Here is a 16,879-nt window from a genome sequence, read left to right on the forward strand (position 1 = left end):
GGCGTTCGACGAGACCTGACAGCATCATCAGTAACTTCCTGGCCGAGACAGGAGTGGCAGAAATGATGCCGTTTGACTCATGACATGTCAGAGCCTCCTGCTTTGGTGATCCGTCCAGGAAATGGAATGGCTTTTTTCCGCATTTGAGGACCACAGACACAAAACAATCCCGATCTGATTAAAAAAAAAAGAAAGACCTTGGGGGGAAACTGACAGCAAGATCGTAAACAAGAAAAAGAGTTTGATACACCTACTAATACAAATAATATGAGATTTAATAGCATAAACCAACTCATATAAATCATCTCTAAATGTAAATTTCATCCAACCTAAAGGATCATCAAATAATACAAACTGTACAGTATAAACCTGTCAAACATCACTCATTGCAGGAGAGATCCAACATTTCATTGCCATATTAAGATCATCTCCTTCGACTGACTCCAGCTGACATGGGGCCTCGCCAAGGGCCATTCTATCCATCCTCAGCTCTCTGCCACTGCTAATCTCTCTGGACGTCTTCGGTCAGCAAATACATAAATCAATTATGGTTTTAAGCTTGATGCCATGATTTACCCAACTGATCCCCCCTGGATTACAGTAAGGCTTAAAATGTGTCTCGAGCTAAACCCTTCTGGACCGCACTCGGCGTTCCCTGCTAGTAGCAGTCGGAAAGAGGGGCAGACATAATGTATACCTTAAAATGCGGTGTTAAGAGCCATTGAAAACCGAGAAAAAAATGTCAAAGTGGCTCCAAGAGCTAAGAGGGTTAACTGTGTGACCAAATGTGACCAAACAGACGGTCAACAAAACCACAAGAAAATAAACTTCAACAAAAAATTGCCAGGCAGGAATGCAGACTGGCAAAAAGCTGTCCAACAACCTGCCTGATTAGATTTGTGTGTCTATTATGGGACATAACCTGGCTTGGGTCCTGAGAGGAGGGAGATGGCCGAGTAGTAAACAGGACCTATGTGGTGCCGTCCAGCCTACCGCACAACCCAGTCCCCTACCTGAGTGCTCCTTTATGATGGGAGTTTTATGACCCCCTTCTTAGCACGCTCGTATCACTCCATTGGGGCCCCTTGCCAATCTCTGGCACCCCATTCAGGAGGCAACAAAGAGGCTAATTAGAGTCTCTCTCGGTGGAAGCCCGCGGAGGGCTCCGATTTGATACTTCCAGAGGAGGCTAGGAGCCGCGGCGGCCGCATTCACACAGGCCTTGTGCACGCTTGGGTTGGCCCTTTGGCTCGGGACCCCGCTCATTGTTCCCCAGCGCTCGGCAGCGCGTTAGAACCACCGAGGGGGAACCGACACGTCTTCTTTCATGTGGCGGGACCCGGCAAGGAGATGCTAATGGGATATCGACAGGATTAAAACACCGGCGTTCAGGTCCAGAGAAGGGGGGTGGAGAGGTTCAGGTCCAGAGAAGGGGGGTGGAGAGGTTCAGGTCCAGAGAAGGGGGTGGAGTGGTTCAGGTCCAGAGGGGAGGGGCAGAGGGAGCGGCTCTATGAACATGAAATTAAAACCGGGCTTTCAGGTGGATCATTGTAATTCAATTGGTTTTTAATGGGAAAGTTGCTTGTGCTTAGTTACAGTAAGAAAGAAAATCTGTGAGCACAAGAGTCGTAAAGTGGTAAATAGAATTAAAATAACACCAAAATGGGTTTTCAAAATTCAAGGAAAAACTAAAAAACTAAACATATTCTCTTCAAGAGCCAATGACAGAATATAATCATAGAAAAGTGTTTAACATTTTATCTCCACAAGTGTTTCAGGCAGACATCAGTGTAGCTGCGCTACGTGGAGAGAGAAAGCCATCAGGAAGGTAGGCCAGATAATAAAATGTACATGTCACTTGATAACTGGCTGTAACTGCTAACCACTGGTGTGTTTCCACTCTCACCAAGGCAGGTAGGCAAGCATAGAGGAGCGTGGGCTGTCCCCAGCAAGTTCCTCCCTCTGACCACAAGCTCCCCAGAAGGACAAAAGATAGGGGCCTCGGCTCGCACGTTTCATAACAGCCTGCCTGACCACGAGGCCAGGCGCCGCGCTCTCAGCACTAGCCAGGTTTAGCCACGCAGAAACAGGTGAGGCAGAGCTGAGGTTGGGCCAAGAAAACAGACACTAATGTTACACAACAGCCCTCCTCTCGGTTCTTATCTCTGTCTGTCCAATGTTCGGTTGATTCCCCATTGCCATGGCCACGGTCTTTCTTCTCCCCGGGTCCAAAAAACGGCTATTTCAGATGTTAGGCGAGAGGTGTTGTGCCACCTGGCTCTGTACCGAGTCTGCACCACGCTCTCCCGCCTGTAATCCGGCCATCTCCAGTTGCAGCGGTAAGATAACAGGAGCCAAAGCACTGAAGAAAGGAGGAGGCTTGCGCAACAGTAGCGAGTCTATGCACCCGACGCCAAACGATGCTTATCTGGTTAATAAGCTGTGTGATCTGGTTCTTCTTTTTTGGGGTGATATATATTAGATTTTTACTGTATTTAGTTGGTTAAAATCAAAGGGTGTTTATGTTGTTGAATCTGTGTACGACATTAATTCATCAATTATTTAAAAAATAACTGCATAAGGTGATGACGGTATGAGTGGATTCTCAAATCCGATAGCGATGAATTTTTTTGGGGGGGGAAAGCGCTCCTTCTGATAGAGAACATGCCTCTGTGATAATCTGTCGCTGTAGTCAGGGGTGTGCAGCCCATCCACATGATGTAACCCAGTGTTAAGTCTTTAATCGATACATCTCCCGGCATGACAGTGCGGACAGAGCACAGATCTGAGATCAGAGAGATGGCGGTGTAAATCTTTACAGTTCAACCAGGGCCTTTTAGAACCTGTCTATAATTGGGCGTCAGCCAGCTGCCTCGGCTCGGGTCTGCTCTACTGCAGCGGCTGGCCAGCCAATAGCTTATCCTCAGATGCATAAACAAACACTGACACCAGACACTACATCAACAAGGCATCAAGACTGAGACTATGAAGAAGAGTTAGTCCGGGAGGACAACCTAACGCTTCATGTCTCACCCGTCCTCAAATTTGGTCTGTTCTGGAAGACGAGGATCTTCCGGGCACATGTGCCCTTTTCAAAAAGCTTTTGTGGTGCTGTTTGGTTATTACCCTATGATGTACTACTGTACCTGTGTAGAGTGCTCTCCAGGGGAGTTCGCTCACAGATTTTAAATGGGGGGATAATCCTGCTCCATGTAATGGATGTTCCTCTGCCAGTTTAGCTTGCAATAAAAAGCTTCTACATTGAGCCAAGCTTAGGTAATGAATCTGTACTTTCTTTCCCACCATAATGCAGACTATGACAAAGCACCCACAACACAATGAGGAAAAAAAGAGCGCTCACTGACACACAAAAGCCTATCAATACAATCTGGTAAAATAACTAAATCCCATAGAAACAATATGTTAATTTAATTTGTATCTGGGCCCACAGATTGGGGATGGAATAGGTCATCTTGACCGTTGGTGTTAAGGTTTAAGCCTAAAGCAGCCTTGTGGTTCTTGGTGGTGGATATGATATCAGGTGTGCTTCACCTTATAGGGCAACTTCTGACGTGCACCCCTCTCTGTCCCTCTCCCAACTCCCTACACATCATTTCAGCATGCAGGTTGTGTGTTATATCCTGCGACAACGCTATGGCCGTTATCAGGCCCTATCTGCTCTTGGTTTACTGAAGAGGAGCACGCGTGGTTATCAGTCCTCCTGATATGCACAGATAAGGCCCCAGACTCCTGTTTAAACACTAGGGACCCTGGGTATTAGAACCATGCCGACTGCGTTTGACTATGCCCTCTCCACCCACTTCGCCACGACGGAGGACAACCGAGGAAATTGAATATCCGAGTCAGTTGTTGAGGAATAGGCTTCTCTATGTCAAAGATGGCCGACGAGAGGTGGACAATCGTTGACAGGGGTTCATTCATACACTGTGTGGCTTGGATATGAAAGAGATGGTTCAAACATTGACGGTTAGTTATGTTTAACAGCTATATTCTGAAAGGGTTCTGGAGGGGGCATTCTTGTTTGGTTGTAAGTACATTAGAGGCCAGGCATCTGCATGATAATGGGTGTTAAGTGAAAGAGATAAACCCAAGGCTATGGCTCTTTGAATAGGAGGCTGTGTTTGGAATATCAAGCAGAGTTGTCTTCCTTAGAGTTAGTCCCTGTACGATTAATTTATTTGTCTAATAAATCACTCAGCCTTGCCAGATGATTATTTGCTTATCACGGGGTTACTAAAATATTGCTGTAATCCAGTCTCCCTAAAGCCACGAGTACACTCACCCAGACTTCCTTCAAGAAATAAATCTGAGCCTGTCAAATATGTCCCGGCTTTGGAGAAAGGGAAAAAAACCCGCAGTTGTTGTTGTTGTGGTGAGATGGAGCTTTGATTTGGCCCCTGTAGGAAACCTGGGGCGATTGAAAAACAAACACAGCCCTTCATTTACCAATCCCTCACTCATAAATCTCCGGGAGATATCAATACATGACTCTGGGGGGCTACTTCAAGGGATACCACCTCGCTCCATTTGTGGAGCCAATCCACATCTCATCCAGTTGTTGAGGCTTTACGATAGAACCCAGGGCCTGGGCGAATGAATGGAGCAGGCTAAATTATACAGGAAGCAAGCACTTACTGATGCATTCATTCTAACACACACACACACTCTCTCTTGTGCACACACACGCACAAAGGACCTGTGCCACGTCTGGAAACAATTATGGCCGGTTAACTTGACCTGTTTGCACCAAATGAACTCCCAGACTGAAATATTTTTCACGTTTGTAACTGGAGATGGCAGCAACCCTGGCACAAGGCTGATGGGATATAATCTGTAATTAGTCAACCAGAACCATTGCTCTGTGTGCTGCGAGCTGTCAACAATCAAAGCTTCTGACAAATCTTTAGAAAACACAAACACGTAGGTCTATCAACTGGGGAACCACGATTCCTGTCAATTGCGCCAACATAAAAAAAAAAGAAGTAATCGGATGAAAGTATGTACAGGTTTGTTGATAATAAACAGGAGGGAATCAGAAAATCATATTAAATCAAATCATGACTCATAATTCTGGCAATTTATCCTTATAAATTAGAGCCATGAGAAGATAGGGATCTGCATATATTTAAAGGCAGACATTTTCTGGATACAACGGCAATTCGTTATACACGGATGATAAAACAGGCGATGCTTGACGCAATGTTTGACTTTATACTTCAAATGTCTGAAGTCTGTTTGAGGAAGCTTTAGAACAAGGCTTACAATATTTAGGGATGTCATGGAACATCTACTAATCTAAATGAACCCATTAGTATTCTGTTGGGGCAGCCAACAGATCAATGCATGAAATGGTTTGGAAATCTCTTTTGATCCTAGATTTCCCATCTCTTACACAACCAGGGATGGTCACATTGATAAAACTTTTGAAAAACAGGCAACCTCACCACTCAATTTCTCCAGGCAAAAAGACGTATCCTGAAAATTTTACGTCCTTTGACGTAAAAACACACTCCAGCTTTCACATTAAATAAGCATTCAATAGATCTTACCTAAACCTGAAGGACATTCAGGATAAATTGTGATTTATTAAAGACAACCATTGGTTTTAACACCGCAAAATGAAATTGTTTGCCATTTTGTTCACACTAACCCAAGTTATTTCATGGCAAATAAATCCCAAAACACTAACGTTTTTGTTTATTATAGCTTACAAAGGCTCTATTCAATTCCTCATTCATTTTAAGGACAGTGGGTGAAGGTACACAAGGCCATCTCTCTAAACAAGTAATTCTGTATTTCTTCCAAAATTCATGAAAATAATATAGAGTAACTGAGACGGAATACACTCAAATCTGCCAATTAGATAGACTGATTTAACAAAAGCTTCGGCCATGCTGTAGACATACCAATATTTTGGTAGGGGCTGCTGAAACAGAATCCTCACGTGAACCTTAACCGTGGCGCATTCCATCTGATTAGCACAAACATTTCAAGCTGAGCAGGTCCACTCAAGGTAAAAGAGGCCGGCAGAAGAAAGAAAAACATTCTGACGGTGCATGTAGTAGTGATGCAATTAAATTCCAGGAAGTGCTCTCTTTCGTTCTCTATTGGCAGCCAATTTAACTTGGACACATTCAGAGTTATTGCATTACATAAACTTAATGTACAGTAACAACAATGTTCAGCAGAGCACAAAAATTATAGAAACAACAAAAGATAGTTGTACAAGATCAGGGTACTACTAGGTAAAAACTTTTCAGCACAACAAGTATGAGTCATCTTGATTTTGGAATCTTTAAAATGTCATCCGACTCTTTTATGTTGCGTAAAAGCCTGGAGTTTCAAACATGACCTAGGACCTGTAAACTCACCAGGGGCACCCGCTCCCCTCCCATTCCTTGTCTCAGTATAATCTTAAGCAACTGGAAATGTGAGCTCTCAATCAATTCTCACACACTGAGTCAAACCCAAAATCGGCAATTCCACTGTAACGGAATTGTGCTGTGCAAACTTGTGAAACATAGACATCTATGATATGGTCCTATGATTACTTCAGATTTGGTCCGGTCTGGACAAGACCAAATCTGAACTAATCATGGATGTCTATGTTTGGGCCAAATGAAAGCCGGTCCAGACGTCTGTGGAAGTTGAAATCAAAGTTGGTCCGGAGCGGACCAAAAATCAACATCTGTTGACGTTGAAATCAAGGCCAGGGCGGACTGACCAAATTTCAACTACTTTTCTATGTCAATTACATCCAGTGCTCAGTGGTTGAGGATGCTGGTTACAGTAAATGGAAAGAGAGGGGGCTCGTGGGTAAGTATCAGTAAGAGCCAGGAGGTGACATTAATTGGAGAGCGAGAGAGGAAGGAAAGAGAGAGGGATTGGTTGTCCCGATTTTTCATACTCTTGCTTTGACTACCAGACAAAGAGAAAGAAAACGGTTATCAGCTGAACATAACAGTATGCCAGCGGAAGGTAGGACAGTAGCAGGTGACCCAACTGTGGTTTGTGACTACAATGGGAAATCATTGTAGCCAATTCAATTGCAGAAATTTAGGTTGATTCTTTTCGGAAATTCTGTTACCGATTTGGCACAAGAATTTAGAGTTTTATTACTTAAATCATTCATAAACAAAATTGATATCGGTAAAAACACTAACTAATTTATAGATCTACCTTTCCTTTTGTGAACTTTCATTATCCTCCCTCATGAGGGAGAGAATTTCTTAAAAAGATGTGGGTTTTCATAAGAGAATTTCAAGGCACAAGGCAATGTTTCTTAAACTTACAGAAGGCAAATCATTTCTCCAAAACTAAATATAAAAGTGTTGATATGAGTTGGCACAGGTCTTTACTTCAACATTGTGTTTTGATGTATTTCTAATACATTTTAAGACTAAGACTTTTCTAAGACCCCTTTTCTATGTTTGACAAGAAATCAAAGCCTTTGCTTATTCCCAAGTTTTGGGATTGAAAAATGTATATATGCCTTATTTACTCATTAATATAGACTCGTTCGCACCCAATTTGACATTCTCCTATGATCTTCATAAGATGGTGCTCATTGGTCCTTTTACATGGAAATGACCAATTCCAAATCCTACAAGCTTCATGAGGTGTTGGGCTATGTGTGAGAGTGGCAGGCCATTAGCAGAAACGGAGTGTTTCTTAAAAAGTAGACAATGACCTATTTCCCAAATTTCGAGACACTAGTACAGTTCCTTGACAGTTTTGGAAGTTGAGCAACATTTCTCATGTGCAGACAACAGCACGCTGACCGGTCTACAACAGGATTTGAACAGCGGTGCACACCTGGCGTGGATTTACTTGCTGTATACCTCTCAAATCCCCCAACCCTCCCCCTCCTTTGCAGTCCTACATACACACTACTACTATTACTACCACCCCCGCCCTCTGGCTATGCTGACGAGAAGCAGAGGCCAGCCGAGCGGCCGAAAGGTTAGGCTGCAGAGGTCAGGGCTCGGGTCCTGTGCACAGCCCTCATTTCCTGGGCTGGACAGTCTGCACCACTTATAAAGCTAATAAGGCCCTCCTTGTCCCCCCGGTGGCTGGGGGCCCCAAACTCTCAATCACTGGCCACACCACAGGGGTCAGGGGTGGGCTGAGATGGGTGTGAGGAAGGGGGGGAGGCTGCTTCCCATTAGCTGGCCCCCCTCACCAGGTGCGACTAATGGGCTCAGCCAGCGCCACGGCAGGACAGCTCGCTAGTCACCCGGACAGGCCTGGAAGTCATCAGGGGAGAGGACCTCAGCCTCGGTCGCCAACCACAGACTTGATGGTTTCAGAGAGAGCGACAACAATGTTGTCTTGATAGCCTACTTCAAACTTAAAAAGGGATTCACCTGTACTTTTGTATATGTTTTGGCCAGTAGTTCTGAAAGTAGAGCTCACAAGCCAAAAGTGGCCCCTGAAAATTGCATACTGTGTCACATATGTGCACCAGGCCATTGCTCTCTCTCACTCTCCTGGTGGGCATCATCTGCATCTTGATAGCTGCCACTCATATGTTGACGGGCTGAAGCTCATTGGTTGAACTCAAATTGCTAGAGGGCTGGTCCATGTGGGGGAACATTTTTGGGAAATAGGGCAGCACAACTTCCAGAAAAACAGTAACTTTCAAACTAGGGATTTTGTGGCTAATTGAGGTAAGACTGTAATTCTGCTCATAGATTATGCATGTATGAACTACACATTGACACATCCAGCCCAAAGCGTAGGAAGTTGAAATACTTAGTTGCCAAAGTTCCAGAGCATGTCTTTAAAAATCATATGAAAGCAAATATTTAAGTGTCATGTAGTAGCAGCAACAAGCAACCTGGTGGCATAGACGGGTTAGCTGACAACACCACAAAAACGATGTGCGCAATTCAAAGGGTCAAAACGACGTGTGTTATGGTTCTGGATGGCCAGATAGCTAGCAACAATAACAAGAAACTGCGTGAGGTGAACCGTAAGTGGCTCATTTCAGCTTGTTTGATCTTGTTCTTGATACCATGTTTTGATTAGAGGTGTTTTGACTGATGTTACGTCTACGCTAATATGGCAAAAATTTGCTAGCTAACCAACAACTGTAACGATGTATTTGAGAAACAAGTGCTCATTGTGCAACTTTGTTTACAGTGAACATTGGAGTTGAAATATAGTTTGCATGTTATCAACAATCTAAGCCAACCCCGTCTGTCTTTCCCCATAGTTACGCACTAGTCGGTTTTGTTGCTAAACAACCAACCCGTCTATTGAGTTACAATGCCTAAAGGACAATTACACCAATTTTCAATCTCATTTTCATTATCTCCAGCACAATACCAGTATCTACATAAGTGAAAACGGCGCAATTATACATTTGACATAAACATATATAAAGTTAACATTTTTTACGATGACCGTCAGACACTACAGAGACTCGCGGTGATGTGGGGAGCAAGAAAATACCCTGCCTCTGGGCTAGAAACTCCGTTTTGACATGTAGACACTGGTATGGTGCTGGAGATAATGAATGAGATTGAAAAGTGACGGAATTGCCCTTTAAAGTACCTACATTATTGACTTTAGTACCCAAGTTTGAAAAAGTAACTCGTACCCAACTCTGGGTGAAAATTGACAACCATAAAATCCAATGCAAATACCAGTAGTCTAATGGAAAATATGCTACTCATTTCCATGAAACTTCACTTTTTTCTACCTTTGGTTACAAAAATGTAACCAAAAAAACTATGAATTTAACCATTTCTAGTGAAAAGGCATATTCATTGGTTAAATTCTTCTGAGGAATGTATCATCAAAGCAGGCGATCTTGACCACAAGAAGCTAACCTGACATTTATTTATTGCATCAGAATTCAACTTTTTCTCTTGGCCGAGAAAAATATCTAAATGAGGGGTAAAATCTCAAACGTTTATATTTGCAGTGCCTTTAGAAAGTATTTCTGGGTAAGTCTCTAAGAACTTTCCACACCTGGATTGTGGAACATTTGTTCTGTCAAATCGGTTGTTGATCGTTGCTAGACAACTAACTTGCCCACTCTGGGACATTCACTGTCTTCTTGGTAACAACTCCAGTGTAGATTTGGCCTTGTGTTTCAGGTCATTGTCCTGCTGAAAGAGAAATTATTCTCCCAGTGTCTGGTGTAAAGCAACCTGGTTCAGTCTTTCCTTTAGGATTTTGCCTGTGCTTAACTCCATGCCGTTTCTTTTTAATCCGCAAAAACTCCCCCAGTCCTTAACGCTTAAAAGCATACCCATAACATGATGCTTTCCACCATTATGCTTGAAAATATGGAGTGGTACTCAGTAAGGTGTTGTATTTGGCCCAAACATAACAGTTTGTATTCAGAACAAAAATCTATTGCTTTGCCATATTGTTTGTTGTATTACTTTAGTGCCTTGTTGCAAACAGGATGCATGTTTTGGAATATTTGTATTCTCTACAGCCTTCCTTCTTTTCACTCTGTCAATTAGGTTAGTATTGTGGAGTAACTACAAAGTTGATCCATCCTCAGTTCTCCTATTACAGCCATTAAACACTGCAACTGTTTTAAAGTCACCATTGGCTTCATTGTGAAATCCCTAAGCGGTTTCCTTCCACTCCAGCAACTGAGTTAGGAAGGACATCTGTATCTTTGTAGTGACTGGGTGTATTGATACACATTATTTTTACCCATCTACCAATAGGTGCCCTTCTTGGAAAACTTCCCTGGTTTTTGTGGTTGAATCTGTGTTTGAAATTCACTGCTCGACTGAGGGACCTTACAGATAATTGTATGTGTGGGATACAGAGATGAGGTAGACATTCAAAAATCATGTTAAGCAATATTTTTGCATACAGAGTGAGTCCATGCAAATTATCACATGACTAGTTCAGCACATTTTTAGGCTTTCCATAACAAAAGAGGTTGAACATTTATTGACTCAAGACATTTCAGCTTTTTACTTTAAATTAATTTGTAAAACTTTCAAAAAACATAATTACACTTTAAATTCAGGATTTTTACAACAAAATGTGTAAAATGTTGAGGGGTGTGAATACTTTCTGAAGGCACTGTAATTCATGGATATTAGCTTAATAGTCATCTAGCTTGTTAGCTCTAGTTTAGATCCCTGTAATATGGATATCTTCCATACACGATGCGCCCATTAGGGTGTACCGCCACTAAAACTCGATACTTGTAAATTCTGTAATGCTTTCCTTGTACCAATGTCTGTCCTGTTTAACTGCATGCTTTTCTTTGGATGTTGAAATCCATAGTTTTTATAAAAACTGCACCTTTTAATTCACTGTTTCCAACAGAGTCGGAAGTTAAGCGTGCACTACCACTTGATACTTAAAAAATATCCATTATTTAATTCTTACTGTGTACCTGTGCTTGTCCTGATTATTAGTTGTCAGTTGGATTTGGAATCCACCGTTTTTGATAATTTGCCTTCTATGCATCCCTTGCGAAAACTAAAAACTCTGCCATGCAATGATTTACAAAAACAATACAGATTTCAGCACCCAAAGAAAAAGCTTGTTACACAGGACAAACATTAGTACAAGGAAAGCCTTAAAGAATTACATTTTTTTACAGGTATTAACTGATAGTGTCTCGATGTAGTCTGTGGTACATTCCGCCGACACGGAGTTGAGTTTACTAAGCTGCTAGCTAGCTAGTACATGCAAAAAAACAAACATTTTCAACAGAAAAAAAGGACTCAAACTTTTGTTAAGTAGATTCCTGAATTATGAAAGGTAGAAAAATGTAGACCTATATTTTATGTACGTATATCAGTAAACTTAAATGAAGTAACTGTATGCAAAATTTTATTCTATTTTATCATTGATTTGAAGAAAAAGTTTTTGGCAAAGATCAACAAGTTTACAAATGTTAATAGAACCAAACCAGTGAGAAAATTTTACAAAGTTGACCTTACCGGTGTTGCTCCACAGCTTCGTTGTCTGGTAGCTCTGCGCCACACACGTTGCAGCGTTCGTGCTGGTTTCTGCCGTCTGGCTTCATACCAGCAGCCAGCTCCCCCAGCTTGTTGAAGAACTCCCTCTGGATGAAGCTCTGGGGCAGAAGTCCCCCGTAGGCACTGAAGTCCATGGACATGGCCAGGGCAGGGGACATGTGGAGAGAAGAGGCCATGGAGGCCGGCATGGATCGCATAACTTCGTTTTTATGATTGGGAGGCAGAGAGTACAGGGAGGTCAGCTGTTTCTCGGTCATCCCTGTCATGCCCGCCATGGCTTCTAGACCCATTTGGCCACCATCTGCTTGCGGGTCACCCATGCCATCCTCCCGGACGTAGTGCAGCTCGCGGGCACTTGTGATCACGCTGCTCCTGGTCGGGGTCCCTGGGCCATCACGGTTCTTGTCCAACTCGCTGCTCCTCTCACCATTGCTGGAGGCGCTGGACTCCATGGTTCTGGGGCTCTCGTGGCCTCCGCCTTCATCCACTTGCATCATCTCCGTCTTGATCTCGGTCATCAGTTGGCGGTGGGAGTTGCCGTGAGTCAGGTGCTCTCCCCCGAAGCCCTGCTGCAGGAGGGACTGGCCGATGCTCATCAGGCTGTCCACGGCAGCTTTGGTTGGGCTCATGGTTGAGAGCCCAAAGGATGTGGAGACGGAGGGGCTCTGGTCCAGGGCAGAGGCTTGCTGGGTGGCTGAAAGGTAGCTCCCCTCCATGGAATGCTTCTTAGCGTTCTTCCCTCCTTGCCGGCCCTTGCGCTCGTCTTCTTCCTCCGTGCCGCCATCGTTCATATTGGCCTCCGTGTCATTATCATCCGAGGACTGGATGGTCTCCAGGATCTTGAGACATTGCTCCTCCAGGTACTCGATTTCTAGGATCTCTGCTGCGTACAGCAGGTCGTCCAGGTCTTCCACTTTGGCCTGGAGTGTGGCAGTGTAGGCGTACTCCAGGATCTGCTGGAAGGTCTTTGGTGAAAGGAAGTCCAGGGTGTAATGCTGGCTGTTGCGGTGAAACAGAATCTCAAACATCTTGCTGGTGCAGGCCAACACGGTTCTGTGAGCATGGAACTCCTGGCTGTCCACCATGATGACCACGTCGCAGAGGGTCCCTGCCAGACGCATCTGGTTGGCCTTCTGCAGCAGGACCGTGGGGTGGTTGGGGTTCTGGAGGTGGATCATACCCATTTTAGTCAAATCCATAACGTCGCTGAGATCCGCCAGGCCAACTCATGAGGCTCGCTTTCCCTCCTCAGCAGTTTCTTCACTTATCTTTGTAAACAAGATAAAGTCAATCTGGAGAGAGAACAAGATAAGCATATCAGAATATTTTAGGAAAATACTTTATAATATATGAAAACAACTGTTGGCGTCTCAACTATATATCATATTTGGTCCTAGCCCAATAAACTTCAAATAACTGTGGTAGATAAGATCACAGATCAATATTTAAACCTACACTTTTATATAAAAAATCCAAACAGTTCTGCAGTGTTAAGTTAAAACAATCAATTGTGGTTGTATGAATTACTGCAGATTATTTGAAAAGCCATTGCAAATTTATTTCAATTAGATAAAGATCAGCAATTTATCCTTCTTTTCTAGACACTTTCAATTCAAATTGTTCTCACCTCTCATCCAAATAGGCTACATTCACATAGCACACTTCACAAAATGAAAACAGGTCTCTGCACATGACACTGAGCTGTTCTGTACATAATAAATACAACTATGGACATACAATTCGTACAATCCCAGTAGGGTTGTATGCAATGGCATCATAGTTGAAATGAGTGGCCATAAGAGCAAATTATCAATATGTAAATAACACAAGTCAAACGCCAAGCAGACCAAATCACCCACTCCTTATTCAACTAAATTAAAATCTTTAAAAAAACACCCCATCTTTTCCCACTCAATGTATAGTTATGTGAAACATGAACAGCAACAAATATGGACCACTGAGAGCCTTGCAACACCCTAGTCTTTGTTAGAATGCGTTGATGCTTGGTTCACAAAGACCATCAACACCCATTCTGAAATGAAATGGCATCTTATTCAGTATTCTTATCACAGAGAAGAGCAGTGAGCACAGAAGGGAGCGAGCAGCGTGCCAGGAATAGTTGGAACAGAGGATGTCGCAAAAAAAGCAAACGCCATGTAGCACCAACAAGATTATATTACAAACGCCAAAGAAACGCACGAGTCATTGCTGTGGACACCTCTTTAACTTGGTTACGTAATATAAATTGCTCTACACGACTACAATTCTATTGTAATCTGATCTGAAAACACAATTTATTAAAAGATGCGCAGGTTTATACTAGGACAGAATAGTTCCATTACTGCTTTTACTTGGAATATACCTGGTTTTAATGTCTATGGAATGTACAGTAGGCTAGGCGATCAATGATTTGAATGCATGTTGGCATGTCATTGCCCGCTCTCACAAAAGATTAGACCACATGAGGAATAACCTGTAATTTAATCATATTAAATTATATAATCATCACCGTTATTACAAATATAAAATGTTATTTCAGTAGCCTATTACAATTAACATGATTACGTAGCTTATACTCATTTAAGGCAAGTCATTTTATAATTTACATTTTCAAATATTCCATTAGAGTTAATCAAGAATCAGAATCAGTAGGCTACAGACTTTTTAAAATTTTCCGAAAGGATATCGATAAAGAGCGCAGAAAAAATCTATTAATTTATGCTAACATTATGCATCCACAATTCCTAAACATGGCTAACAATATACTCAGTGGCTCTCATAAAAATGAAGTCAACAGTTGGCAATCATTGGAAATACTCAATGAAAATTCTATTCAATTTCAGATAGCCTATATTACAGAGCAGTTCAAGACGGTATACATTTGGTATTGATGTGACTGGTGAACGTCCAACAAATGACAACAAATGTTACTTTATGACACGAATAACAATTTATCGCTAATTTATGACCCAGTAAATAGGTCCATGTCTATAGCGATGGGTAATTAGCTTAGTGCCCCAGGTTTACCATAGGAAACAATCGAAAGTTGCCTAATAAGGATATGTAACGTAAAGTCCACACATTGTATGAGGAACTGGATTAAGACAGTGCGTCAAGACGGCGCGTTAATGTCACCAAATAATTTCACGCACTCGTGTGAATAGACACCATTGAAGGGTTAATTATTATTTTCAATCAATAGGCTATGCTGTATTGACAGCATATCAACGCCAACATAACGCAATCATACGAGAACCCTCTTAGGACCAACTGTATCCACGAAGACAGTTGTCTGTCCGAAGCGCGCATCTCTTTAGCATTATGTTCAATGCGTCCTGATGTTTATAAATCTGAGACAATAAAAACCTATGCTCGTAGAAATTGTATCCAAACACATTTTGCTCAAGAACAAACAGTATACTCACACTTCTCTCAACAGAGTCTACTAAAGTACATAAGGTCGAATGAGACCCAAATACATGATCTCAACCGGGACTGGTTGCAACAATGATTCAATTCGCTAGCCTGCTATTCTGATTAGCACACAGGTGGAATCGTTTGATGTGAAATCATTACAGCTTGAGAGCATTTTATTTGGACATGTGATTGAGCTTGGACGAGATAACCCATATCGATAGCAATTCAATTTGCCATTCCATCTATAAACAATGTTCTATTTATTTGCGTCAAGAGGCAATATTTCATTAAGAATCAAGGAATAAGCATCAGTCGACCAGTTATCTATGTGGGTCTCTGGTGTAGGCCTACAATGTACATCAGTCAGTCAATAAAGAGATGGACACAGTTCAGATTATTGTCCTTATGTTCAAGATGATTTGTCATCACCGCTGCACGAGCTCCTCAAGTGCGTCATTTGTTCGCTTTTTAAAACTTCCAGGAATATAAGAGCGGCATAAGGTGTCAGCGTACTGTATTCTCATTTCAACAGAAACACTATTTCCAGAATAAACCACATGGACGAACGTCACCCTGTCTGATTCGCAATGTAAGCCTCAGACCTCACGTTCTCCTGTTGCGATCTCCCGAATACTAAAACAGACAATTACGTCAACCTAACATCTTTACATGGCCAATGAAGCCCAAGTGTTCATGGAAACTTAAACACCTTTCGTCCGCTCAGACTTTTGGCTTTATTTGACAGCTAAACAAATGCAATTTAAAACACTTCCGCGCAAACAGGAATTGATACATCAACTTTCCTTGCCACATTGTAGCGCTATAGGAACTGTAACTTGATGAGGGTTGAAGTGAGGATAGCAAACATACTATTAAAGCATTCACAATGTGAGAGTACACAGTAAAAACAACTGTAAGCATGCAGAGAAGCGGGTCTGTCTGTCACTGTAACATGAAAGCTGCGCGCTTTCATCAGTACTCACCTAAATTGCACGTTTTGATTCCGAATGTGTGGTTATTGGGCTACAGCATAGTAACGCAGTTCACAGTGCCCGCTCTCACACGCACTAACTCCTCTGTTCTTTCGGGTTAGCAAATCAACACAATGGTGACGTCAACGAACCGAGTCACTCTTCCCTCTCTTGAATCCATGCAAACACTGCGAAAGTGAGACACCTAGGGGGCTGCCGATTTTTCTTACGTGTAGGCAGTAGGTGAATTATAGGAACTGATACAATTATCAGTGATGATGATAATATTAGGTTATTGTATTTTTCTTTATTTAACTAGACAAGTCAGTTAAGAACAAATTCTTATTTTCAATGACGGCCTATGATAAGTGCCTTGATCAGGGGCAGAACGAAATATTTTTACTCCGTCAGCTCGGGGATTCGATCTCACAACCGCAGGTTTCTGGCCAAACGCACTTACCACTAGGCTACCTACCTAGTGTAATCTTCGAAAGGTCG

The 16,879-nt window shown here is 42.5% G+C and overlaps 1 protein-coding gene across 2 annotated transcripts in view; it reads right to left on the reverse strand.

Moving 5' to 3' along the window:
• The window catches only part of LOC120031185 (zinc finger and BTB domain-containing protein 16-A-like), a 125,080-nt gene extending 108,585 nt beyond the window's left edge, over positions 1–16,495 (reverse strand). For both annotated transcript variants that reach the window (XM_038976830.1, XM_038976824.1), the window contains exons 1-2: positions 16,394–16,495; positions 11,955–13,285 (exon numbers count right to left, since the gene is read on the reverse strand). In XM_038976830.1, the coding sequence (XP_038832758.1) occupies positions 11,955–13,192 (1,238 nt within the window). In that variant the 5' untranslated portion in view covers positions 13,193–13,285; positions 16,394–16,495. The remainder of the gene's footprint in view (positions 1–11,954; positions 13,286–16,393) is intronic.
• Positions 16,496–16,879: the final 384 nt, after the last annotated feature.

Source organism: Salvelinus namaycush, chromosome 3, assembly GCF_016432855.1.
Source record: "Salvelinus namaycush isolate Seneca chromosome 3, SaNama_1.0, whole genome shotgun sequence".
NCBI classification, from domain to species: Eukaryota; Metazoa; Chordata; class Actinopteri; order Salmoniformes; family Salmonidae; genus Salvelinus; species Salvelinus namaycush.